Here is a 27,880-nt window from a genome sequence, read left to right on the forward strand (position 1 = left end):
CAGACAGGATCCGTTCTGGAGGCCTGTCCGTAACATGAAATGCCCGCAACTCGAAGTGCTGTGTCTGCGCATGAGCACATCGTGATCTGTCACTTCTGCACATGTGTGATCGGCGGAACCTGGAAGTAACCCGTTCCGGTACTTCCGGGTTGCCGCAGGACGTAACGCAAAAAGACGAAACATGAAGCGGACGCAACACAAGGTGTGACTGTATAAGCCTTGTTTGTTACTACATGAACCAGGAAGCTAATCAATAAATAATCTCATTTCAGAGTCCTCCAACTCAGCATAGTTTTTTTCAGCACACTACATGATTCATTCGGATGTGTGTTTATAAATACATAGGCAGTTTTGTAATACTATGAAAAATGTACGACTTTAGTACATTTAGTACATAGGATTGCTCCCATTGCAATCCTATACAATGGGAGCAGGTAAAATTTCTGTTTATATCAGATGGAGGAGGATGATAGTCTTCTTAGGGATATAACAGAGCACCGACAGAACAGAACACCGACCAGAAGCAGCACATCAACACCTTCCACATACACTGTGTCAGGAAGATTTAGGGCATCATATGACAGCACAGAGTCTCAAACAAAGATGTTCTCTTCCAAGCCCATAAAATTACAAGCTTTACTCTCTTCCCTTGGATGTGGAAGATTGCTGGAGGAGAGAGAAGCTGTGATATCTTCCATATTATCATAATCCCGAATTAATCCAGAGTAAATGGATTAGGTTCTCCGTATGTTCACTAGACATCCATGAAGATATGCTGGGTTGCTGATGGTACTGCCCAAAGGCAATGGGAATCCTGTAGAGATAATTACGGTAATTGCTTTTATATGTTATTAATAAATATAATCTGCATGTTTTGGGAGAGCCATATTCCCACAAATACTATAGAACCAGTAATATGGGAGAGAGTGATTTGTTCACTGTCAGCTGTCAAATTTTCATTTACAGCTTCTACCAGAATAAACTAGTGGATATGGGAATCAGAAACAGATGCTTCGCTCACTGAGCTCCAAGATACCGGGATGCCAGCAGGTTAGGAAAGGCTGATCTCAACCATGATACCAAACAGGCGTCCAAAAGAAGTTGGGTCATGGAACATGTTACTGGGCTTCTTCATGGTAATTACTGGTTTTTGTTTTTACTTCCCTTGAAGCTCCATGAAATGTTCCCTTGGGTCCTGAAGTATCTTCCAGGGCCACGCAAGAAGGCGCTGTCCTCTAGGGAGTTTGTGCTTTTATTTGCAAAGGAGGAGATAAAGAAGCATAAACAAGATCATCATCTGCTACGTGAACCACAGGATTTCACTGATTTCTATCTACTTCAGATGGAGAAACTAAGTATCTGTTTTGTATGTGAACATGGTTAATTCATAGAGTCATTACATTCCCTGCAAGGATTTTAGGGCCACCATCAGGATTTTGTGGGTTGCTGATAATATTTGCACCCAGTGCCCCCTCAACAGCACTTCCCAGAGATTATTGTTAACTAGTAAAGTGGATTACAAAATCCACATGTGCCTGCATTGAAAATAATGAAAAAACAAATGTTTTCATAAATTTGATGGCAAATATGATTGAATGGCCAAGGGTTCAAAAGGGCGCCTACAGGATATTCTTGGTGTAATTATTAGTGTAAGGTTTAATCTCTGTTCCAAACTGAAACATCTTACACTACTAAGTGGCAGAGGAAGGGGGCAAGGGGGTGGTCTGCCCCGGGTGCCATCTCTGTGGAGGGGTGATAAAAAGGCACCCCGCGGGCGGCTCGCCCCATCGCTTTTGGGCGCGGTGGCACAAGCCACCGCCATTGCGCCGCCGCCGCTGCATGCAGAAGATCCTCCACTCATGCCTGCATCCTCTTCTACCGTCCATACAGTGCTCGAGAGGCGCCACTGGCAAACCAACCAGTGGCGCATGCACAGCACTCCTCAAGTGCCATACGCCACCCCCTGTCCCAACATCAGGGTCTTTTCCAGGGAGCCTTCTCTTCTCATGAGGTGGCCAAGGTACTGGAGTCTCAGCTTCACAATCTGTCCTTCCAGTGAGCACTCAGGGCTGATTTCCTTAAGAATGGAAGCGTTTGATCTTCTTGCAGTCCATGGGATTCTCAAGAGTCTCCTCCAGGACCAGAATTCAAAAGCATCAATTCTTTGGCGATCAGCCTTCTTTATGGTCCAGCTCTCACTTCCATACATCACTACTGGGAAAACCATGGCTTTAACTATACGGACCTTTGTTGGCAAGGTGATGTCTCTGCTTTTTTTTTGTTTTGTTACTATACCTGCAACAACCTGTAAAAGGCAGACACTGCTTGTGTTTCCATTGATGCTGGGGTTTTTGCTTTCTAGCATGCTTTCCCCAGTTCTTTCAGCTGCTGGATTGAAACAGTATATTTAACATTCTTAAGGACGACGAGTATTATTGCAATCCGTACAAAGTGAAATATATCCCGAGAACTAATTAAATTCTGTTTGGTGCAACAAATCTTGCCACTCCTATCTTCAGTGTGGACTATATAAAAGGCTGTTGGTGAATGAACAAAGAAGGGAAGCAACATTCTATTGGGAAAACTACGTTCCAGTGCATGCAGCTGTACTAACAAAATAAATTGGCAGAGAAAAGATAACAACAGGAGAATGGCTGGGATCTTGGAAATTTTGGCTTTTGTGCTGATGTCTTTTCTGGTTCTGCACTTCCTGAGACAGCTTTGGAGACACAGACACTACCCTCCTGGACCTTTCCCACTTCCTGTCATTGGAGGCCTGTGGCAGATTGGGAGAATACTTTCACAAGACGTTTTCCTGAAGGTACATCCACTAGTTGAGTAAGAAGCTGGTTTAATAGAACTGCAGATTATTTTACTTTTAGAGCGATTGAGGAGTAAAGTATTGCGTTGGTAAAACCTCCTGGAAAATGGAAGTGTGACATTCAGTGAAATTTGACAGTTGGCTTAATGGAAATTGTTAGTTAAATATTTGTTCCTCTGATCATCAAAACTGCAGTTTGTTCTACAAATATTCTGCATACTAAAGGTAAAGGTAAAAGGTAAAGGACCCCTGGACAGTTAAGTCCAGTTGAATTCAACTATGGGGTGTGGCACTCATCTCCGCTTTCAGGCCGAGGGAGCCAGCATTTGTTCACAGACAGTTTTCTTGGTCATGTGGCCAGCATGACTAAACCGCTTCTGGCACAGTGGGACACCATGATGGAAGCCAGAACGCACAGAAATGCCGTTTACCTTCCTGCCACAGTGGTACCTACTTGTGCTGGTATGCTTTCAAACTGCAAGGTTGGCAGGAGCTGGGGCAAAGCAATGGGAGATCACCCCATCATGTGGATTCGAACTGCTGACCTTCCATCAGCAAGAGTCTCGGTGGTTTAGACTACAGTGCCACCTTTGTCCCTACTCTGCATACTATAGCAACTTTAAATGTACACATAATAAGTTCAATTAAGTGTCTCAATTTTCTCATCATAACAAATCTTATCTGGCTTGTTTACATCACCAGTAATCATTTTTACATATAATACCAAATTGATTGGCTGTATGATTAGCCCTGTCTTTAATGTCTCCAATAATCTTGTGGGACAAACACATATACATTATTCAGGGATACATAGAAAAGAAAAGAAAAGAAAAGAAAAGAAAAGAAAAGAAAAGAAAAGAAAAGAAAAGAAAAGAAAAGAAAAACTTTATGTATACTTTATCTTGGCTGCAATTTCATATATATATATATATATATATATAATGAGTTTTGTTCTTTTTTTACATATGGAATGTCTTTATATTTGTCTATACAATGTGATATTCTATACTGTATATGTATTTGGGGCAAAATGTCTCCCATAAAACAAAATGATCCATATTAAGTAATATATAAAGAATTATAAGGGCTATAAGCACTGGCGGAGGAAGAGGAGTGCGGGGGGAGCGCACTGCCCCCAGCAGTGCGATCCCAGTGGGGTGCCATCCTGGCTGCCCCCCTGCCTGCACTGGGCACCATGCCCCCAGGACGTGCACCAGCCCCACTCCCGCCTGCTCTCCGCTCCCTGGTGCCAGAGCATGAAGCTCTGCCACTGGCTATAACAAACCCTCCCTGGATTCAGAAAATCTAATTACCAGACAGCTGCTAATCTCCCTTTCTTGGGCAAGGTTCTTCTTCTTCTTTTTAAATAATTGGGCAAGATTCTTGAGCAGATGGTTGTGGATCAGATCTAGGCTCTCCTGAAAAAAAAACACGCACCAATTTTCTAGATCATTTCAATCAGTGTTGTTTCAGATCCAGTTTTGGCACAGAAACAGCTTTAGTTATCCAGTATGATAGCCTCTGTCAGGAGAGAGACGGGTAATGTTTCCATATTAATTCTGCTTAACCTCTCAACAGCTATTGATACCATTGACCATGGTATCCTTTGGGAGTGGCTGTCCGAATTAGGGATGGGTTGCACTGATTTATGATAGTCCCAGTCCTACTTCAATGGTCACTTCCAGAGGCCTATGCTTGGAGAGTGCTGTTTGAGCCTATGGAGACGTTAATGTGGGGGTTCCTTTAGGGTTTTATTTTATCCCCTGCTTTATTTAATATCTACATGACACCACTGAGTGGGTTCATCTGGAGTTTTGGAATACATTGTCAGCAATATGCTGATGATGCACAGCTCCTTTACATCTGAAGCTGTGGCAGTGGATGTGCTGGACTGGTGTCTTGTCTTGGTAATGGATGAGAGGTCAATCCAATAAGGCTGAGGCTCTGTAAGTGGATGGCTCCCTAGATCAGATGGATGGGAGGTTGCCTGCTCTTGATAGAATTACATTCCCTCTGAAGGAGTGGACATGCAGTTTGCAGGTACTTCTGGGTCCATTGCTGTCCTGTGAGGCTCAGGTGGCCTTGATGGCATGGAGTGTCTTTCGTCAGCTTTGGCTGGTGGCTCAGCAGTACTCCTTTCAGATCTGGTAACCTCTAGGTTAGATAATGGCAATGCATTAATGTTGGGCTGCCTCTGAAGATGGTTTGGAAACTTCAGCTGGCCAGGTTGCTCACTGGTCTAAGGCAGTTTGAGCAGATAACACCAATCCTGGTCCGATTGCACTGGCAGCCAATTAATTTATGGGCCCAATTCAAAGTGCTGATTTTGACCTATAAAGCGTTAAACAGCTCAGGACCACAATACCTCAAGGACCGCCTCTCCCATATGAACCAACTTGAACCCCTGAAGCCATTCTTCATGTGCTCCCTCCATGAGAGGTCCAGAAGGCACCCCCCTGTTTGTGGAATGTAATCCCCAGGGGTGCTCTCTTGATTCCTTCATTACACATACAGTGGTACCTCTGGTTAAGTACTTAATTCATTCTGGAGGTCTGTTCTTAACCTGAAGCACCACTTCAGCTAATGGGGCCTGCTGCTGCTGCTGCTGTGCCGCCACTGCACGGTTTCTGTGTTGGGAATCATTCTGTAAAGAAACAGTAAGGATGTTTGTACCTTTAAGAACAGTTTCTGTGAGCTCTGGGCTGGTTGGGTACAGCTGGCCATGACTACAAAAGGAGAAAAGCTGCAGTTTGAACTCTGCCCGCAGGGAAAACACCCACAAGCTTTGCTGTGAGCTGTTTTGTAATAAAACCTTTATTTGATTTGGTTTTACACCAGTCTCATGGTGTCATAGTCTCTGTCATCTGCCACCAGAAGGAAAAAAACCCCCTCTAACATTCTGTTCTCCTCCTGAAGCAAAGTTCTTAACCCAAGGTAATATTTCTGGGATATTGGAGTCTGTAACCTGAAGCATATGTAACCTGAGGTACCATTGTATTTAAGTGCCAGGCGAAAATGTGGCTGCAAAAGGAACTTACACATGAGCTGAGAGGTAAGAAGGGCATGTGTGGTGATGTTATCAGTGGGTGTTCTCAGTTGCCACATGCCCTGCTTCTAGTTGCTCCTTGTCTGACCCAGCCCACTTAAATGCATGTCTCCAAAAACACAGAAGAATTATGCAACAAGAAAAGATAAAGGCAGTGAAATTTCAGGGGTTTAAAGATTCCCACAACCACTTCTTGCAACACTTGGGCTGCCTTGAAATATACTCTCTGGTGGAAGAATGAGGAAATCCCAATGAAAGAACAGTGGCAAGAAAAATTGATGAGCTACCCATCAATTTTTGGCTAAATTGACATACAAACTGCGGGACAAGGACAACTGTGACTTTAAGGAAGAATGGGAGCTTTTTACAATTTATCTAAAAAGACAACAAAATGAATCGGACTCCTTGGCAGCTTTTGAATAAACATACACAAATTTATTAGTTGATAACATGATAGATAGATAATGTAAGGATATATATAATTTTATAACATGCAGAGAATAATACGTGGTGAGAAATCAGAGAGAGGAGATGATGGGTTTTGCTGGCCCTATCTCCAGAGAAGATTATAAAGTTGAAATCTGAATATGCCCATCATATCCATGTGACCACTTCAATAACATTATGAACACAAATAATCATGAATGCACCATTAAAAGGATATCTGGCATTTTCTGAAGAGTACAGTGCTGGTGAGTATCACTTTACTAGACAGATTCTGTGCCAGTCTTGCAGTTCTTAGGTTGTGAAAGAATGGCATCTCTGAAATGCACAGGCATTATCTGCAATAAATTTGGTCTCATCTTGGTTGACTGACAATTTTAAAAATATGGCATTTTTGTGAGTAATGTTTTCTCATTGTTTCCTTCCTGTTTTAGGTTTGGTCTTTTCAAATGGTCACACCTGGAAGCAGCAGAGACGGTTCAGTGTCATTACTATGCGGAAGCTGGGTCTGGGGAAGAAAGGCATGGAGTTCCAAATACAAGAGGAAGCCCATCGTCTTGTGGAGGTCTTTGCACATGCAAAAGGTATGTGATATTACCGTATTTACATGAATCAAATCACCCTCCAATCTATGAAGTATGTGATATTACCGTATTTACATGAATCAAATCACCCTCCAATCTAATGAACACCTCAGTTTTCAAAACCTTGAAACCAACAAAGTATTTGCTGGTGAATGCAAATGCACCATCAAATCTAATGTGCTCCCTAATTTTCACAATGTAATTTGGCCAAAAAAAGGTCACATTACATTCACGTAAATATGGTAAGTAATGGTGCTAATACATATCCCAGTTTGCAGAGATCTTTATGCACAATCTCTGCACATTTTGGAATGGAATTTCATACATTTTCACTTTTATTCAAATATTTTTAAAATAGCAATTGATCTTAGCAGCTTTCCGAGATTTAAATGTAAATGATTTCATTTGCAGGGCAGCCACGTGATTTTTCACTCCCCATCACTAATGCAGTTTCCAGCTTGATATGTGTTTCGGCTTTTGGATACCGAAAAATTCCAAAAATTGATTGATGCCATTGATTGCATCTTGAAAGATTCAAATAACGTACTTCAATTGGTGAGTAGACTTTTGATCCCCAGAGGCCCTAACTCAAATAAGCATTCACAGAACATTTTGGCAGTACTCCTAAATCTTAGGGCTCATCTACACTTCCATTTGTCCTGCAGGTTTCTCCCCCTGGAAAACCTGCTGTTCGCCACTGAATTGGAACAAATGTCAGTTGCTTCTTCTGTGAGTCGATGTTCCAATTCAGTGATAAACAGTGGGTTTTCCTGGGGAAAGTGGCAGGAAAGTGAAAAACCGTTTGGATCCGTGTCTAGAAAGCAGGGCACAAGCAGACGTATGCATGAGCCCCCAGAGTACTCGATTCATTGCAGGGATATGTGGATTTAAATCCGGGTTGGATGGCCCGTCTTGTATGCCTCCTTCCAACAACTTCTGCAGCCAAGCAGAAGCAATATAATCATAACTGCAACACCTATTAAAAACTTATTAAAATAATATGTAGCAGAACCAGAACAGACAGGTTAGTTAAGTTCAGAACACAGCAGCATCTATCCATCAACAGATCCTCTTCAGACCCAAGTTTATTCACTTAAACAGAAAAGTTTGGAGGAACTACCTAGAAAGGGTATTTCATGTTTTTGTTGCCACTATGGAAAATTCTCCAAGAATTCTGCCAGCTGCTATATTTCTAATGGTGATGGGACCCAGAGCAGGGCTCAGAGACTGAAGTTGTGGTTCTGAAAGGAGAATGCAGCTTTAGGGACCCCGGTCATGAAGGGCTTAAAAATACGTAACAGTAAGAATGGTGTAAAACGAATGGCATATGAACTGACTGCTGGCAGCTGCATTTTTGTACTGGTTAAATATCCCAACCTGTCTTCTAATGCGGTCCTATTTAGTATGCCCAATTCACTGCCACCTGAAGTGATGTAAAAGCACTCTGCCACCTGCCATCCGGGAGTAACTCTGGGTCAGAGAGCACCCACAGACATTTAGCCACAGCCTCAATAATAATCCAGGCCATGATGCTGAAGTGCCAGTCCAAATGAGTTTGTTGATAGACCTTGTTACCAAACCAATTTGTGGTAGTGACTTGTGGCTTTTGCTTTCTCCTCCTCTGCAGCTGTATGAAGTCTTCCCATGGCTCATGAAACATTTCCCAGGGCCTCATAGGAAGTTATTTGCCTCCACAGACTTGGTACTTTCATTTGCAAAGGAGGAGTTAGAAAGGCACAAAGAGCAACAAAAGGATGAGCCACAGGATTTCATTGATTTCTATCTACTTCAGATGGAGAAAGTAAGCATCCACTGTCAACTCCAGGCACTTGGGGCCTGTCTGCACTACAATGTGTGTTTGTGTCTGAGTTCCCACTTACTTTGTGTAGTCCAGATGAAGTTACCCTCAAACAGCACCTGTCTTGATTCTTTCCCACTGTAACTTAGGGTGTAGCTGATACAAGGATAATTTGATGATTTAGCTAATTTAGCTAAATGGCTAAGGGCCTTCGTATTTATGGGACCGCCTCTCCTGGTATGCCCCGCAGAGGACCTTAAGGTCCATTAATAATCATAGTTTAGAGGTCCCGGGCCCTAAGGAAGTCAGATTATCCTCCGCCAGGGCCTTCTCAGTAATGACTCCAACCTGGTGGAATGCTCTGTCCCATGAGACCATAATAATAATAATACATTTTATTTATATCCCGCCCTCCCCAGCCGAAGCCGGGCTCAGGGCGGCTAACAACACTAAAACAGTACAACATTATAAGACATTATAAAAATGAATTAAAATCAAAATTAATGGCAACCATAAACTAAAGTCTTGTAAAGATTGCCAAAGGAGGGAGTCAGGCTCCGCCCTGACCAAAGGCCAGGTGGAACAGCTCTGTCTTGCAGGCCCTGCGGAAAGATGTCAAGTCCTGCAGGGCCCTTGTCTCTTGTGACAGAGCGTTCCACCAGGTTGGAGCCGCAGCTGAAAAAGCCCTGGCTCTAGTTGAGGCCAGCCTAACCTCTCTGTGGCTTGGGACCTTCAAGGTGTTTTTATTTGAAGACCATAAGTTCCTCTGCGGGGCATACCAGGAGAGGCGGTCCCGTAGGTACGAGGGCCCTAGGCCGTATAGGGCTTTGAAGGTTAAAACCAGCACCTTAAACCTGATCCTATACTCCACCGGGAGCCAGTGCAGCTTGTATAGCACCGGATGAATGTGATCTCTAAGCGAAGACCCCGTAAGGAGTCTCGCTGCGGCATTCTGCACCCGCTGGAGTTTCTGGGTCAGTCTCAAGGGCAGCCCCACGTAGAGCGAGTTACAATAATCCAGTCTGGAGGTGACCGTCGCGTGGATCACAGTGGCTAGGTCAGGGCGAGAGAGGTAAGGAGCCAACTGCTTAGCTTGGCGGAGATGAAAAAAATGCCGCCTTTGTTATAGCTGCAATCTGCGCCTCCATGGAGAGGGAGGTATCGAAGATTACACCCAAACTCTTAACCAGGGCCCTGCAGGATTTAACTTCCTTCTGCAGGGCCTGTAAGACAGAGCTATTCCACTTGGCTTTCAATTTGAACTTAGCCTGATCTTTTATTCCCCTTCCTTCCCTCACCCTCCCCTTTTTTTATGAAGATTACCCGCTCTGGGATCCCACAGCTAATTCTCCCCTGGTCTCCTCGCTGGCCCAAATAGGACTAATTCAGCCAGCTAGCCCTGGTGATCATCTAATGTTTATTGATTTCCCCCCTAAATTGATTTTTGAATTCTGAATTTATTGTTATTCACGTTTTATACTGTATTTTATGCTGTTTTTTTGTTGCATCAATTAAGTGTTTTAAATTTGTTGTTAGCTGCCCTGAGTCCAGTTTTCTGAACCAGGAAGGGCGAGGTATAAATAAAATTTATTATTATTATTATTATTATTATTATTATTATTCAAATTTAGCTAATGATGCAGAAGACAAAATTAGGATTCAAATGACTTTAACAGAGAACATGGTTGAAATTGGCAACATGAATTTCAATAGGGACAAATGTATGGTTCTGCACCTAGGCAGGACTAACCAGATGAACAAATATAAGATGGGAGACGCATGTGAAAAGGATGTGGGGGTCTTAGTAAACCACAAACTTAACATGAGTCAATAGTGTGATACAGCAGAAAAAAACCTAATGTTATTCTAGGCTGCAACAACAGAAGTATAGTGTCCAGCATGGGGAAAATGCAGAGAATACTTCACAAAACAGTGCCCTAAAATACATACCTGGACTTGTTTCGATTAACGTCTGCAGGAGACTTTGTGGATATTTACGTTATAATTAGAAAAATCTTAATTCATAAAGGAAACAGTTTATAAGAAGTAAATAAGGAGGCAAGATACAGGATAAAGGAAGTCTTTTATTTGGTTGTTTGTATTGTTGTATGTTATCCTCATTGTATGTTATGTTCACGCTTATTGAGGGTGGATTTCTGTGTGTGGGGGGGTGGGGGGTTATGCCAGGTTGTAAATAAAATTTCCAATAATGCTGGATGCTTGGGTGGCCAATGATGCACCCACCCAGAGCCGCCACTCTATGCTCCACAGCCCGCTCCAAGACCTTTCTTGCTTTATTCATTCCAACTGGGCTCACACAATCTCTCCATGTCCTCCTCTCAAGCAACGAGGACCACAGTATAGTAATGTTTGGATAAACTGCCATCAGATCAGCCAGATCATCAAAGATGTTCCATCTCAAGTCAATAGCTTTGCGGTATGCAAGGTCATTTCCCCCCAACTGGATAACCAAGGCATTCGGGGGGCCCTCAAAGGCGGCTCTCGCCATCACAGCTGGCTTGAATTTGCTCCAGCGCATCCCTCTTCACGCTATCCATGCCAGCTCGACATTAGCAAGTAAGTTCAAGTTTTGCCCCAACTCGGTAGTCATGGCACAATTCTTGGCCCAATGCACAATGCTGTGGCCCACCAACCAAATGTGCACCTTCCTGTACAAATAGACAGAAAAAACCAAGGTCAGGGGTACAAAAGCTAGTCATAGATCCTTTCTTACGTAAGCCCTGTAAGCATTAGATTTCCACCGCCCCAGGTCCTTTATCCTCTCCGCAGAGAGCCCGAGGTGGACAGCAGTGGTAGCGGCCCCGTTCCGAAAGGAGTGAGCCACAAATTTGGCCGTGGGCAGACCGCATGCTGCCAAAGCCATGCGCATCACCCGTGTAAACTGGTGTCTAGCCAACAGCGATCCATCCACGTGGATCAAAAGGGGGCCAGGGCTATTGGGTCTTAAGTATGGGAAACGCCTTGTATCCCTCACTGGGCAGGGACCACTACCATGTGCGGCTGGTAACCGTATGAGGGCCCCTTACCCTGTTGGTCCATCTTGGAGCTCCGTACTTGAACGATTAGGTAGTTCCCTGATAGGGTCAGATCACTTAAGAGGATGCCCCTCTGGCAGTGGGTAACCCCTCCCTCACAAACTATCTCCCCTATGCGCAGGGCACCAAAGAAGGCTATGGAATAAGTGGCGGAGAATAGGCGAGCTTCATATTTCGACCAGCATATTGCACGTAATTTTTTGTGTATCTGGGTCAGAATATCATAAGTTATGGGCCTCCTCTTGTCCGAGCTGGGGGGCTGGATCCAGCGCCATCCCTCTAAGGTCTTATGCACTATAAATTCGGCGCACGGGTCAGTGGCAAAAAAGGTTTTACAAAAATATGAGATCCCAGCGGACTGCATATTGAGAGTCTTTGGTGCCCTGCCTAGCTCCTTCAGATGGGCCAAGTAGTGAAGGACCTCCCTCGTTGAAGGAACAGAGTTCTGCCTCGAGCTGTGCGTTCTATTGCGGAACTTTAGGAAGTCAGCCCACGCTTTCTTGTATGATCTCATTGTGGAAGGGACGACTGCACCGAATATTCCCTTCATCACTTCTTCCTCCCAAGACTCCAAAGGTGCTCTGGGAAAGGCATCAATGATTATTCTGCATCCGGCGCTAATGAGCGGAAGCGCTCCATCTGAAAGCGAGACAGAGCATCCGCGATGTCATTATTAATGCCAGGTACGAATTTGGCTGAAAAATATATATTCTGCTCAAGACACAGGAGGACGAAGGACCGTAACAAGTTTCCCACCCTGATGGAACGTGCGGACTGTCTGGAGAGAACCGCTACTACCGCCTGGTTATCTGTGTTGAAACAAACCCTATGATTGTAGAACTGCTCTGCCCAAAGGTGTACTGCCACTACAATAGGGAAAAATTCCAAGAATGTAAGGTCACGAGTAATGGGCTGGCCCTGCCAGTTTGCGAGCCACCTTTGGGCACACCACTGGCCCCTGAAATAAACTCCAAAACCCAAGGAACCTGCCGCATCTGACTGGACTTGGAAGTCCGCGTTGAGTGCCATGGAATCTTGCCATAAGGATATATACCATTGTACTTGTCAAGGAATTGTAGCCAAACTCCCAGATCCGCCTTAACTTCCTAGGAGAGGCGCACCCTATGCTGTGGTGCCCTGAGACCTGCCGACAATCTGGCCAGGCGGTCGCAAAAGGGGCGACCTGGCGCCACTACCCTACAAGCAAAATTTAGGTGGCCTAGATTAAATTTGCCTTAGGGTAACCTTCCTTAGCAGCATTAGCTGTTGGATCAAAGCCTTAAGGGCGACCAATTTTTCCCTGGGTAACCTAGATGTTTGGGCCACAGTGTCTAACTGAATGCCCAGATAGACAATGGACGTGGCAGGACCCTCCATTTTCTCATCGGCCAGAGGGACCCCCAGTTCCCCGGCCAGGGCTGTGAAAGCCTTCAAAAGGGCGGAACACCGTTGTCTGTAATCTGCCACCAAAATAAAATCATCCAGGTAATACGACACACCCGAAGACCCTGTCCTGAAACGTAAGGCCCAATCGAGAAACGTACTGAAAAACTCGAAGGCTGAGCAAGCCACGGAGCAGCCCATAGGCATTGCTTTGTCGATGAAATACGCCCCCTCAAATCTAAAGCCCAACCAGCGAAAGTCATCTTGATGGACGGGTAGAAGGCGGAACGCCGACTCAATATCGCATTTGGCAAGAAGTGCCACCTTGCCCAAATCTGCGGATCATCTTAACCGCCTGGTCAAAGGAGGCGTATTTCACCGTACCAAGCTCCTGGGGAATCACATCATTGACTGAGCCTCCTCTAGGATAAGAGAGGTTGTGGATCATGTGGAATTCACCCGGGGTCGTCTTTGGGACGATGCCCAGGGGAGATAGCTGAAGTCCTTCAAAGGGAGGGTTGGGAAAGGGGCCTGCTACTCTACCTGCCCTGATCTCTTTTTCTATCTTTTTTCTAGCTATCTCAGGCCTTTCCCTAACCGATTTTTGATTTTGTGGATCCCCGGTGTTAGGCGGGAAAGCCACGGGGATCCTGAAACCCATAGAGAACCCCTCCCAAAGGTACTGAGCTGCTGTACGATCGGGGTATTGATCAAGCATAACTTTGAGCGGCTGAAGACGGATAGGAGAGGAGGCCATCCCAAGATGCAAGTTACTGATGGTTACCAGGTCCCTAGTGGGCAGAACCGGGGGCACCCCTGGTGTTGTTGTGGAAGTACCCCCTGCCCTCTCGAAAGGGCTGCTGTTTATTCTTGAAGCACGCAGAGGCAGGATGGTTCCCCCAGCACCGCTCACATTCATGCAGATACTTACAGGAGGGACGAGAGCATACACCCCTATTGAACTCCCAGCACAGGCGGCGGCGCTTTGTCTCAGTCTTACCCGCCCTTGCTGGTTCCAGGTTTTTCTTTTCAATGTAGGGATTAACGTCCTCACCCTAGTAGTTAGGATTCCTCAAGTCCCATCGTGTGGAAGGAAGAAGGGAAGCATTTCTACAGAAATTTCACACGGGGGCAAGGTGTGTGGGAGGAGGGTTTTGCCCGCAACCCCCTCTCCTCCCAGGGGGGAAATGGCTTTGTGGGGGAGGAAGGGAAAGGAGAATGTTGGCCGCTTTAAAACTCCTTAAGGGGAGTGAAAGATGGGATATCAAATCCAAACTCTTCTTCTCTTCTTCACAAGCCATTGCTTGGCTTGTTTGCCCCCAAGAAGCAGACCCCCCAAGTGCTGTCTCCCCGCATCCTCAGGTGGTCAGTTTTCCTCACCAGATACCAGTATGCCCTGATCCACCACCCTGGGAAGGGATTGGTCACACAGACACCCTCAGCAGCCTACCACTACCAGAAACAGGCCCTGACCCACGCCCGCGCAAGAGGTTATAAGCCTGGAGCTGCTTCCTGACCGCCCCATTCAGGCACAAGAAGTTGTGGACCATTCAATGAAAGATAGGGTCATCTCCTGGGTCCTGGACTGTGTGTGGAGGGGATGGCCCAGCAGCAGCCCCAGGCCAGAATTCACTGGCTACACAACCTGCAAACATGAACTATCAGCCCACAAGGGGTGCCTGTTATGGGGAAGCAGGTTTGTCATTCCCCAGCCCCTCTGCAAAAGGTTCCTCACAGCCCTACACAATACACACCCAGGGGTAGTGAGAATGAAAGCCCAGGCCAGGAATTATGTGTGGTGGCCGGGGATCGATGGAGAGATACAGGCCTGGGTCAAACACTGCCAGACCTGCCAAGAATCACACCTGGATTCCTCAAGGGCCCCAGCCCAGTCCTGGGAGTCCCCCCCCAAGCACTATGGTCAGGCCTGCACGTGGACTTCGTTGGCCCCTTCCAGTGAAAAAGCATTCTTCATAGTGATGGACTCCTACACCAGATGGTTGGAGGTTGCACTGGTACTGTCCACTTCCACGTCTGCTGTGCACCTCCCTTTGTATTCAGTAGTTCTTAGAAGTAATGCTTACACCCAGCTGTTAATGGACCGTTTTCAGAACAAATGTAGGAATGTGTTGTATTTTTAAAGTATCCCAAGGCTCTTTGTTGATGCTGCAAGATTAACAGGGCAACGTCTCTGGAAATAAATGACGTATTATAGTACCTTATTGCTCACTGAAGCATGGATTTAAGATACTACAAAACCAAAAGGAAGACGATTTTCCTTGATTTTTATTAACCTCCTCTTTGCTTTCCTCTTTGCAAAGGGCTTGGAGGACTTTTAACATGCCTCCAGAATAAGGCTGTCAGGGAACTGACACCGGAGCCAGAAGTGGAGGCAGGGCTCCCAAGCGATGCCGGAGAAGGGCCAAGCAGGGAGAGAGGGGACTCATCAGCTGGGGAAGGAAATCAGCGTAACATCAGGGATAAAGGGGAGTGGATGGGGGAATCGGAGAGAGGGCTCCAGGACCCTTTGCTGGAGACCAGCGGGGAGAGCACAGGTCCTCCGCTACCCACACCCACCCTGCGCAGAAGACGTCCACACAGGGAAAGTAGGCGTAGACTTGGAGTCAAAGAACTTCTTTGCTGGAAGAAGTTCAAGAAACGCCCACTGACGGATTCTGCTAGCGACTGAACAGCCACGAAGTGAAGGGCTGTCCAGCCAGGAAAGGTTTAACCAGGCTACCTAGCCAGGAGTGGCGGCAACTTACGCACGAGCAAGCCCATATAACCATTACAGCAATCCGTCAGTCCCTGACATTGCTTGTGCACAGCGACAGGCAGGCAGCACCATGAGCCAAACCGGAGGAGCAGGCGCCATGGAGCCAGCAGCTGGAGTGCAAAATCTGGTGGAGATTTAAAACAGCATGTGCCTCTGCTGACGGCACGGCTAGACGAAAGGCGGACTCAGGATGCCCAGGTCAGACCCACCCCGTCTCAAGGAAGGTACCAGGACTGGTACACAAGTTTGGGGGGAAGCCCCAGGACTATAACGCGTTTTGAACGGAAATAGAGTGCGCTTTGGAACTGCAGCATAATAACTTTGCTGATGATGGGGAAAGGGTAGCCTATATTGTCAGGCATCTACAGGATGGGGCCCAGGAATGGATCAGGACCCTAATGGTGACACAAAATGCTGCCTTGAAGGACCTTAGGAAATTTTTTGGCACGATGGATGCAATGTATTCCAGTCAAGTGGAGCAAAATGTGACTCGCCGGGAATTGATGGGGTGCAAGCAGGGGAGCCAATCAGTTAGAGACTACTGGTCGCGTTTTGCGATGCTGATCCACCAGCTCGGGTGGGACCTGGACTCTCAGCCCATTCGAATGTTGTTTGAGGAGGGGTTGTCCCCAACGGTGAAGGACGAGCTTTCCCGCGTGCCCCGCCCGCAGTCGATGGATCAGCTGACCAAGGGTGTGCTTGCGATTGGAGTATGACAGGAAGCGCAGGCTCAGGAGAAGCGTGAAGGGAGAGGGGAACGTTGCCATGACTACTGCATTCCTGAAATGCTGAGGCAGCCTTCCCAGCCGGCTGAGCCAATGGAAATAGATGGCGTGCGCGAGGTTTCAAAATCCAGTGAAGGTCGCAAGAAGGAGGGAAAGGAGTGGAAAACCACCAAGAAGTGTTTCCTCTGCTAGTGGCCAGGACATTTTGCCAGGGTCTGCCCTCAAAGAAAGGCATGGCAAGGGATGGTGGGAGCCGCTGGCTGTGAGGAGGAGGGGGGAAAGGGGCAGGCGCAGGGAAACGCCAACGCTTGGCTGCCAGTCAGTGGGCACAGCAGCCAGGCCAGCAACCAATAGAAGTGCCCCAGCCAGACCCCCCCAAGGCAGCTATAGCCATAGAAGTGGTGCTAGAACTCCCGAATGGGCACCCAGTCAAGGTGAAGGGGCTGCTGGATTCAGGCAGCTCCTGCAATTTCTTCAGCAAGGACTTCGCTCTGGAGCACCAACTCCACCTGCTGCCCCTAGATTTCCCCTTGCAAGTGACCACCATTGATGGCAGAGAATTTCTGGGAGGGGAAGTGACGCACCAGACCCCACCAATGAGAATGAGGGTTTCCAGGCACACGGAGACCATTGCCTTTCACATAGCCACACTGGCAGGACCACCATATTAGGGATGAGCTGGCTGGCACTACATGATCCAGTAGTGGCATGGCATCAGCAGACGGTCACCTTTGGGTCAGCTCACTGCTTGGAACACTGTCTAGGAGGGGAAATCCAAGGATGACCGTGGCCAGGGTGGCTGGGATGGCTGTGGAGCCAAAAGGGGAGGTGCCACCACAATATGCTGACCTGCAGGAGGTCTTCAGCGAGAAGGAGGCGGATAGACTACCCCCCCATAGGCCCTTTGACTGCCAAATCAACTTACTCCCAGGGGCTCAGCTGCCGGTGGGTAAACTGTATGCCATGTCTGACTGGGAAATGCAGGAGTTGCGGGAATTTATTGACAAGAACCTGAAAAGAGGTTTCATAAGAGAATCAAAGGCGGTGGGGGGCAGTCCGGTGTTCTTTGTGGACAAAAAGGATACTAATCAGCCTAGATTAGTCGTAGATTTCAGGGCCTTGAACCTTGTATTAGAACCCGTGACCTTCCCAATGCCCAGGATTGACGACATTTTAACATGGGTGAGGCAGGGGAAATTTTTTACCAAGCTGGACCTCAGGGGAGCGTACAATCTGATTAGAATGAGGGAGGGGGACCAATGAGAAACCACCATGTTCACCCCCCTGGGGGCCTTTGAGTACTTAGTTATGCCATTTGGATTACAGTCGAGCTCCGCCTGTTTTCAAGCTTTCATGTACCACGTGTTGGGGTCCCTGCTGTACAAGAACTGCGTAGCCTTTTTGGACGACGTCTTAATCTATTCGGACAATGAGAAGCAACATGTCAGAGACGTCAGAGAAGTGCTAAAGAGACTGCAGAGGCACCAGTTGTGGGTCAAGCTGGAAAAATGCCAATTTCATGCCAGAGAAGTCGGGTTTCTGGGGTACAAGTTGTCAGACAAGGGCCTAGCTATGGACCCCAGCAAGGAGCAGGCGGTGCTGGAATGGAAGCCCCCCAAAACCCGGAAGGACGTGCAGAGGTTCCTAGGGTTCAGCAACTTCTACCGGAAGTTCATCAGGAACTTCGCCCACTTGACAGCGCCCATCACAGATTGTCTCAGTAGGAAAAAGAAGTTCGTCTGGACAGAAAGTGCCAAGCAATCCTTCGAAAGGCTGAAGAAGGCGTTCGCTTCGGAAGAGTAGCTCCTGCACATGGATCTGCAGAAGCCAATGAGGCTGGAGACCGACGCGTCAGACTGAGCCATCGGAGCGGTCCTGTTGCAGCCGGGGCCCCAGCAGAACTGGAGGCCGTGCGCCTTTTTCTCGAGGAAGCTGAGCAAGTTGGAGCAAAACTACACGGTGTATGACCGCGAACTGCTTGCAATTTATGCAGCATTTCGACGATGGAGACATCTGCTAATAGGGGCGCAACACAAGATCCAGGTGTTTACGGATCACAAGAACCTGGAATACTGGAGGACTGCGCGAGTACTCAACCAGAGACAGATTTGATGGGCACAGGAGTTCTCCAAGTTTTTCTTTGAGATCCAGTATGTGCCTGGAGAGGAGAACGTAAGAGCAGATGCTCTCTCCCGGAAGCCGGAGTACATGGAAGGAGAGGGACCGCCGGAAGTCAGACACGTGTTCCCCGAGAACCGATGGGTGTGTGGGGGAGTGTTGGTTGGGAAACGAGAAATAGTCGAGCTTACTAGAAACGACGAATTCGCTCAAACAAAAACCAGGGAACTCCGGAATGGAAGGGAAAACCAGGGAGGGTTTCAGGAAAAGGAAGGGGTACTGTACTACAAGGGAGCGCTGTACGTACCGGGGGAGACCATGAGGGGAAGGGTACTCAAACAACTCCACGACAACCCAACAGCGGGGCATTTTGGTCAACACAAAGCCATGTTGCTAGTCACCAGGCAGTTCTGGTGGCCAAGGGTAAGGGAAGATGTACGGGAATATGTACGGGGGTGCGACCGCTGCCAGAGGGCAAAGGGGGAGAGGGCTGCACCCGCAGGGTTACTGGAACCCTTACCCATGCCGGAAAGACCCTGGGAAGTGGTATCCTTAGATTTTATGACAGATTTGCCCAAGTCAAGGGGTAAGACAGCAGTCATGGTAGTAGTCGATCTGCTAACAAAAATGTGCCATTTCATAGCTTGCTCGCATGCGGTAACGGCAGAGGAAACAGCCAGGTTGTTTGTAGATCACATCTTCAGGCTGCATGGGGCTCCCTCGAGGGTCATCTCGGATCGCGGGAAACAATTTACTTCCCGGTTCTGGAGGAAGCTCATGGGCTTGCTGCAGGTCGAGGTGGGCTTCTCAACGGCGAGACACCCGGAAACCAACGGGCAAGCAGAAAGAGCGAACAGTATACTCCAGCAATACCTATGCTGCTACGCCAGCGAGAGACAGAATGATTGGGTAGAGAAACTAGCACTGGCCGAATTTGCATACAATAACGTTGAACATGTGTCCACGGGAATGAGCCCATTCATGGCCAGTTATGGGTGTCACCCCAGGGCCTTCCCGGGGAGGGGGGAGGAAGGGTGGAGCGTACCTGCGGCAGAGCAGTTTGTGGAAGAAATAGAGGCCTTGCACCAGCAACTTAAGATGAACTTGGAACAGGCCAAGGAAATTTACAAGAGGCAGGCAGACAAGCACCGTTGGGAAGGGGAGACCATACGGGTAGGAGACTGGGTGTGGTTGTCAACCCAAGGGTTACCTTTTAAGGGAGGGTGTAAGAAGTTGCGGCCAAGGCGGCTGGGACCTTTTGAGGTAACACAGCAGGTGAACCCCGTGGCATTCAAGCTCAAGTTGCCTGACAGCATGAAAATACACCCGGTGTTCCATAGGTTCCTACTCTCACCGTACAGGGAGGGGCGGGAATTCCCGGGGCGAGAGGGAGAAGTCACCATACACCCGCAGGTAGAGGAGAGGGAACACCACAACCAAGCCACGGTAATACTCAATTCAAGGTGGCGAGGGCGCCAGGTGGAGTACTTGGTAGCTTGGGAGGGAGAACCCAAGTCAGAAAACACGTGGGGTCCAGCAGAAGCTATCACTGATGGGTATCTTGTGGAGGACTTACACAGCCTGTTCCCAGATAAACCTAAACCACTAGCGAGATTCTGGGAGGAGCAATTTGGAACCACAGATGATGAAGAGGATTTTGTGGGTTTTCCTGCCTCCGAAGAGGAGGGAGCAGAGTCGTCAGAGGAAGAGGAATCGGACTGGGAGGGCCACCCCGCGGGAAGAGATCGGAGTGGGTGGGAAGCGGAGTTTGAATCCTCAGGGGATGGCGACAGCTCCTTCCGGGAATTCCCCGCATCGTCGGCCGAGGAAAGGGACAAAGTGGGGTCAAAAGGTCGGGCTGGGGGTGAAGGGGGTCCTGGGGGGGAGGTGGATGTCAGGGAACTGACATCGGAGCCAGAAGTGGAGGAAGGGCTCCCAAGCGATGCTGGAGAAGGGCCAAGCAGGGAGAGAGGGGACTCATCCCTGTTAATAGTTAGGGAAAACATGAGATGGAGCTGCCTGCTGCCATGTCTAGTTTGGTCCTGGCATTGGCTCTTGGTGGCAAGGCCAGTTCTGGTGACACTTCTCAGTGGATTCCATGTGACCTGTGTATCATGTGTATGAGAATGGTTATCTCCTTCCAGGATGTAAGGGCAGTCTGTCAGCCAGACTTCTCTTCCTCTTGAGCCACTTTACCTGTGTAGGTGGGGAAAATGCCACTGTAAAGCAGTGAAGAGGAAAAGGAAATATTGGGGTGACCTGTCACCTGGAAAAGAGCTTCCTAGATGCTTCTCCCCAGTCCCTAGCAACAGCTTTACTTCTGCTTTAACCCACAAGTTTCCCTATCTCCCTGCCTGACCAGTGCATTTTCTATACTTAGTATGCATAGAAATTGGGCTTTTAGTACTGCAGCTCCAGCTGTCTGGAATAAGTTGCCAGCTGAAATCAGAAAAGCACCTAGTATTTTGATATTTAGGCACCTTATTTAAAAAGGCTAATGCATGTAACCCTATCATTTTACTCAATAACAACTGTATGATTTTATAAATGGTTTTATGGGGTGGTATACAAGCACATTTTACTCAGAAATGGTGCATTCAAATTAAGGGCCCCAAGTCAGTCATGACTATTAATTTCAATGGTTCTACTCTGAGTAAAACTTAATTGAATATCCAGGTCCAACTCCAGAGGGTGGCTATTTGGGGAAATTTGCCAGGGACCCGAGGTCAAGAGAATACCCAGAGGTCCAACAATGTTTTATTTAAACTTTATTAATTTAATATTTCCACCCTCAATCCAGAATTCTTCATGCTTGTCCTCAACACACTGCTTTCTGATTCTAGATCCTGCTGTCCACAAGCCTAGGGGTGGCTTCTTAATATGTGAAAACCCTACTCATGATTTTGTTTTTCGTGCTTTTTCTTCTGTGCACATTCCCCAAATGAACATCAAGAAGAAAATGGTGATTGTGATCATGCTATACACACTTCCACAATGCCACTGGTCAGGTGTAGATACTTCCTGCACCACCAGTGCTGAGATAGTCTGTATCTGTTGTCAAATGGACACACTGTAGGGTAACTCAAGGTAGGGCTGGGAAAGATTCCCTCTTTGAAAGCTGCAGAGCTGCAGAGAACAAAATTACAGTAATACAACAAAATGGCTGCAGGAGAGCAGCATGGCAGCAAAAGATAGAACAAGACAACTTCAAGACAAAAGCGCAAGTGAGAAAATGGCTGCGTGACTTGGCTCTTTTGTGGAGTCAGCCAGAGCCACGCCCATCTCCCAGGTCACATGCAGGGGGAGGATAATCCAGTCAGTGGAACGGAAAGTTGCTTTCTGACTGGATATTCCCCTGCCTGTACCCACTCTAGGGAAATAGGGAATGTTGCATTTGACTGTACCAATGGATACATCCAACAGGTTGCCTTGTATGATGACCACTGGCAGTAGAGAGACAGGAAAAATGAGTCCCTGTTAATTTTCTTCAACCTCTCAGTGGCTTTTGATACCATTGATCATGGTATCCTTCTAGAGCAGCTGTCTAAGTTAGGTGTGGGTGGCACCGCTATGTGGTTCTTCCAGTCCTACTTGGATGGTTGTTCTCAGAGGGTGTTGCTTGGAGAGTGATTCAGTCCCATGGGGCCTTCACTGTAGGATTCCATAGGGTTCAATTATATCCCCTATGCTTTTAAACGCCACTGCTGAGTGAAGTCCTTACCGGCATTAATGAGCGACTCTCAACCCTTCCAATAAAACTCACCCAAAACCAAAGGCTACGATTATAAGCATTTATGCACCAACACTGGATGCCGATGAAGACATTAAAGAAATGTTTTACTCTCAGCTGGAAACCATCCTATCAGAGAAACCTAAGGAAGATAAAATTAGCCTCCTGGGTGATTTTAATGCAAGAGTTGGGCGAGATTTCAATCTGTGGCCTGGGACTACTGGGAAAGAAGGAATTGGCAACAGCAACCAGAACGGAACCTTACTTTTGATGATATGTGCAGTACACAACCTTGTTATTACCAACACACTCTTTCAACATGGCTAAAGATCGCCATGATGTGCTCCTTATCAGAGCTATGATGAGATAGAAACTGTGCCACTAAGAAAAAGACCTATGCCAACGCTAAGGCTGAGGTTCAAAGAAGAACCAGAGAACTAAAAAACTAAAAAAGCTCAAGAGATCCAGCACTTAGCTGACACTCATGATGCACAGAGTTTCTTTAAAGCCACAAAGACCATCTATGGGCCAATAAATCATGGCATATGCCCCCTACGCTCAGCAGACGGTACCATACTTCTAAAAGATAAAGAAGCTATTGCATTAAACTGGAAAGAATATTACCAACAACTCCCCTGTAGCTGCTGAGGTCCTCTCACAAATTCCGCAAAACCAAGTTAGAGATGAGCTTGCAGTATCTCCATATCTGGGAGAGTTGTGTACAGCTATTAATCACATGAAAAATAACAAAGCCAGCAGACCTGATGGGATGCCTGCCAAAGTCTTCAAAGTGGGTGGAATTGAACTTACACAACAACTTCACAAGCTTATTGAAAAAGTCTGGAAGAGAGAAGAGATCCCAGCAGAATTTAGGGATGCCAAGATTATCAATCTCTTCTTTTAAAAAAGGTGACAGACATGATTGTGGAAATTATCAAGACATCTCTCTATTAGCTGCGGCCGGCAAAATTCTTAGCCAACAGTTTCTTAACAATTTCCGAGGTGACCCTTCCCAAATGGTTTTCAGCCTTCTAGGGGGACAGTGGACATGATTTTCACTGCTTGACAACTTCAAGAAAAATGCACAGAGCAAAACCAACCCCTGTATATGGCGTTTATTGACCTGACTAAGGCCTTCAACACTGTAAATTGTAAAGCCCTGTGGACTGTCCATCTGAAAATTGGCTGGCCAGATAAATTTGTGAACATCATTCGGCTCCTCCATGAAAATATGACAGCAACACTTTGTCGAAGGGAACCTCCCCACCAGAGTAGAAATCGTATATAGAACAGATAGAAAGCTCTTCAATCTGAGCAGGCTGAAAGCAAAGAGTAAGATTACTATAACTTCTATCGTAGAGCTTCAGTATTCTGATGACAATGTAGTGTGTGCACACTCAGAGGATGACCTAAAAACCATCCTAAATATCTTCACAGAAGCTTACATAAAGCTTGGCCTGTCACTCAACCTCCAAAAAAACAAAGTGTGACACCAACATAACCCCTCTGCAGCGCCACACATCCAACTCAATGGTGTAACGTTGGAAAATGTCGATCACTTCTCCTACTGGGCCGTTATCTTTCCACAAGGGCTGACATTGATACCAAAATCCAGCATCACCTAAGCTCTGCAAGTGCAGCTTTCTCCCGATTGAAGGACTGAAACATTTGCAGGGAAACCAAAATGCTTGTTTACAAAGCTATTGTACTACTAACCTTACTGTATGCTTGTGAAACATGGACCACTTATAAAGACCATCTCCAACTCCTCAAAAGATTCCATCAACAGTGACTCTGAAAATTTTTACACATCACTTGGGAAGACAGGCGAACTAATGCCAGTGTACTGAAAGAAGCAAAGATCTTCAGTGTTGAAGCAATGATTCTTCAACATCAACTTTATTGGACTGGTCATGTTGTGCAGATGCCTGATTATCGTCTTCCAAAGCAACTACTCTATTCTGAACTTAAAAATGGAAAGTGTAATGTCAACAAAAGAGGTTTAAAGACTGCCTCAAGGCAAATTTTTAAAAATGTAGTATAGTAAAGGTAAAGGTACCCCTGCCCGTACGGGCCAGTCTTGACAGACTCTGGGGTTGTGCGCCCATCTCACTTAAGAGGCCAGGGGCCAGCGCTGTCCGGAGACACATCCGGGTCACGTGGCCAGCGTGACATCGCTGCTCTGGCGAGCCAGAGCCACACACGGAAACGCTGTTTACCTTCCTGCTGGTAAGCGGTCCCTATTTATCTACTTGCACCCGGAGGTGCTTTCGAACTGCTAGGTTGGCAGGCGCTGGGACCGAGCAGCGGGAGCGCACCCCGCCGCAGGGATTCGAACCGCCGACCTTTCGATCGGCAAGTCCTAGGCGCTGAGGCTTTAACCCACAGCGCCACCTGCGTCCCTAAGCACCAACAATTGGGAAACACTTGCCTGTGAGCTCTCCAATTGGAGAACAGCCTTTACCAAAGGTGTCATGGGCTTTGAAAATGCTCAAACACAGGACAAAAGGGAGAAATGTGCTAATAGGAAGGCATGCTTGGCAAATCCACACCATGTTCAACTCCCGCCCTGAAACCAATGTGCCCACTGCGGAAGGACATGTGGATCCAGAATTGGCCTCCACAGTCACTTACGGACTCATTGTTAAAACTATGTTTATGGAAGACAATCTTACGTGGCTATGAATGATTGCCAGAGAAGTAGAAGTAGAAGTAGAAGTAGAAGAAGAAGAAGAGGAAGAAGAAGAAGAAGAGGAAGAGGAAGAAGAAGAGGAGGAGGAGGAGGAGGAAGAAGAAGAAGAAGAAGAAGATCCAGAGGTTTGGATACATTGTCAGCAATATGCTGATGACACACAGTTCTGATTCTACTTCACATCTTTCCCCAGTAATGGACTGGATGAGAGCCAACAAACTGAAGCTCAATCCATGTAAGAACTGAGGCACTGTTAGTGGGTGGTTCTCTAGAGCTGATGGCTGGGAGGTTGCCTGCTCTTGATGGGGTCACACTCCCTTTGAAGAAGCAGGCACATAGCTTTGGGGTACTCCTGGATCCTTTGCTGTCACTCAAAGCTCAGGTGGTCTTAGTGGCATGGAGTGCCTTTGGCTGGTGGCCCAGCTGCGCTCTTATCTGAGCCGGGACAGTCTAACTCCTGTGGTCTATGCTTTGGTAGCCTCTAGGTTAGGTTATTGCAATGTGTTATACATAGGGTTGCCTCTGAAGACGGTTTGGAAACTTCAGCTAGTGCAAATTTAAGTGATTGGGTTCTTCATCGGGGCAAGATGGTTTGAGCATATTACACGGATCCTTGTGAGACTGCACTGGCTGCCAGTTAGTTTCCAGGCCCAATTCGAAGTGCTGGTTTCGAGCTACAAAGCCTTCAGCAGCTGAGGACCACAGTGTCCCAAGGACTGCCTCTCTCCATAATAAGAAGATTACAGGCCTTATAGCTGCCTCTGCACCTCCATACATTCCTTAGAGAAAGGGAAGGTGGATGAGTCATGCTCCGGATATTTAGTCTTGGGCTGTTTCTGAGCCACCCAGTGCAGCTGGCATGCTAACTCTAGCTCTTAGCAGAATCCAGACATGGAGGATGGGCTATTCAAAACATGCCCCAAGCACTTAGCACAATTTCACCCATTTTTTCCAAATTACACCAACAGTCTCTTTCCATGCTAAGAGAAATGTGTGGCTTTGGAAGGAACTTACAAGGGGACATTTTAAAGCTCTAACAGCCTATATTTCCACACTTTACTATGCTGCATGTCTTGTGATTTTATGTCTCTGCCAGGGCTGTCTCATCAAATAGTGTGTGAGTAATGATAATGTTGCTTTTTTACAAGAAGCCAAAATGCTTCAACTGTTAGATAGCCGCAGTAGATAGGGCAGCCTGCAGCTGGAATACGATTTCTTTGTACTCTTCAGCAAGTATAGAACTTGTTTACACCTGTTAGTGGTCAGGATGTGGTTGTAATAAGTAGACAAGTGTCAGCAGTCCAGATCGACTCACACTTGTCAGCTGGAGATATTTAGAGTTTGTGGCCAGGATGTGGTTGTAATAAGTACGCATTTGTCAGCAGTCCAGATCGATTCACACTTGTTAACTAGAGATGTTAGAGCTTGTGATCAGTAGGCGGCATTTTTGCTTGGCTTAGCAAGTAATTGCATAGGAATACTGACCAAATAAGGGAAATAATAAATAATGTTAGTAGGGAAATTAGGCGGTCTTGATAGGCTGTAAACCTTGTAGTATCCAGCCAATGGGGAGACAAGGGAGGGGACCTGCACTTTGGGTATAGGGAATATAAGCTTATGCTTTCCCAAAGCCGGGGTGTGCCTACGTTGGACACCCACTCTTGCAAGAACGTTTGGTAATCAATAAACTCTTTGCTGCTTCACCAATTTTGTTCAGATTTTATTTTGAGGGTCTCAAGACCCACTTCTAACATAGTACTTGCCCTAAACTTGGATCTAGGCATCCAGGGAATTCTCATTTTATTTTACTATATCCAGTATTTTTTTCCCTTTCAACCAAATGGCAAATATTAAAAACCAACACACACACTTTCATTCTATAGACTAAAAGAATCCCTAGCTACCCAAAAGCCCAGAGAGTGAGTTCAACAGTTTGCTACAGACTCACACTAAAGGAAAAGCGGGGGTGGAAAGGAAGGAAGAAAGGAAGGAAGGAAGGAAGGAAGGAAGGAAGGAAGGAAGGAAGGAAGGAAGGAAGGTGGGTATACCTGATCTTGAAGCAAGAGGAGCACAAAGTCAGGGACCAGCAATCTGTGCCTTGAGCAGTAAGTTAAGTTGTCCCCTTTAAAATCCTGTGCCAGCAAGGCAGCAGAAGTCTCGCCTGTTCCTTTGGTACATATGCCAATGAAGTCTAGGGTTGTTCCTTGAGACTGACGTGTAGCCAGAAGGAAGCTCTGTTGGAGTTGTTAGCTAGCTAACTATGGCTAAGATAATTTGAATACGCTTGGAAGTTGGTATCTAACTAACTTCTATGTGTAAAGGGGGAGGCCTTGCTTAGTGAGTGAATAACCACAACACCAAGTCTTTTGCACTATGGTTGTTCCTTTCAGTTTACTTACTGTGTTCCATCTACCCACCCTTAACCAAGCATGTGTGGAGGGACCTTCCTTTGTTTTCTTTCCCCTTGTGGATTACAAGGGGGCTGGGTGCACTGCAAATCTCATCTCCAGTGAAACCATAGATATCTGTCATTTTAACTTGTCAAGAGTGACTCTAGGAAAAGTACGACAATGTACAGCTGGGATCACACCTACCCTGCACTTTGAGTTTTTTGTTTGTTTGTTTTGTTTATGCATTTTACAACTTATATATAATTCATCATTCATCATTCATAATAATTTATCATTATCTTTTCCCTGGACTTCCC

The 27,880-nt window shown here is 46.7% G+C and overlaps 1 protein-coding gene across 1 annotated transcript in view; it reads left to right on the forward strand.

The window, feature by feature from the left end:
• Positions 1-2,536: 2,536 nt before the first annotated feature.
• Positions 2,537-27,880, forward strand: part of LOC309369816 (cytochrome P450 2J5-like) — a 201,041-nt gene continuing 175,697 nt past the window's right edge. Inside the window, exon 1 of the mRNA XM_081911155.1 lies at positions 2,537-2,821. Coding sequence (XP_081767281.1) covers positions 2,651-2,821 — 171 coding nt within the window. The 5' untranslated portion in view covers positions 2,537-2,650. The remainder of the gene's footprint in view (positions 2,822-27,880) is intronic.

Source organism: Podarcis melisellensis (assembly GCF_964234715.1).
Source record: "Podarcis melisellensis genome assembly, chromosome: 5".
Lineage (NCBI taxonomy): Eukaryota > Metazoa > Chordata > Lepidosauria > Squamata > Lacertidae > Podarcis > Podarcis melisellensis.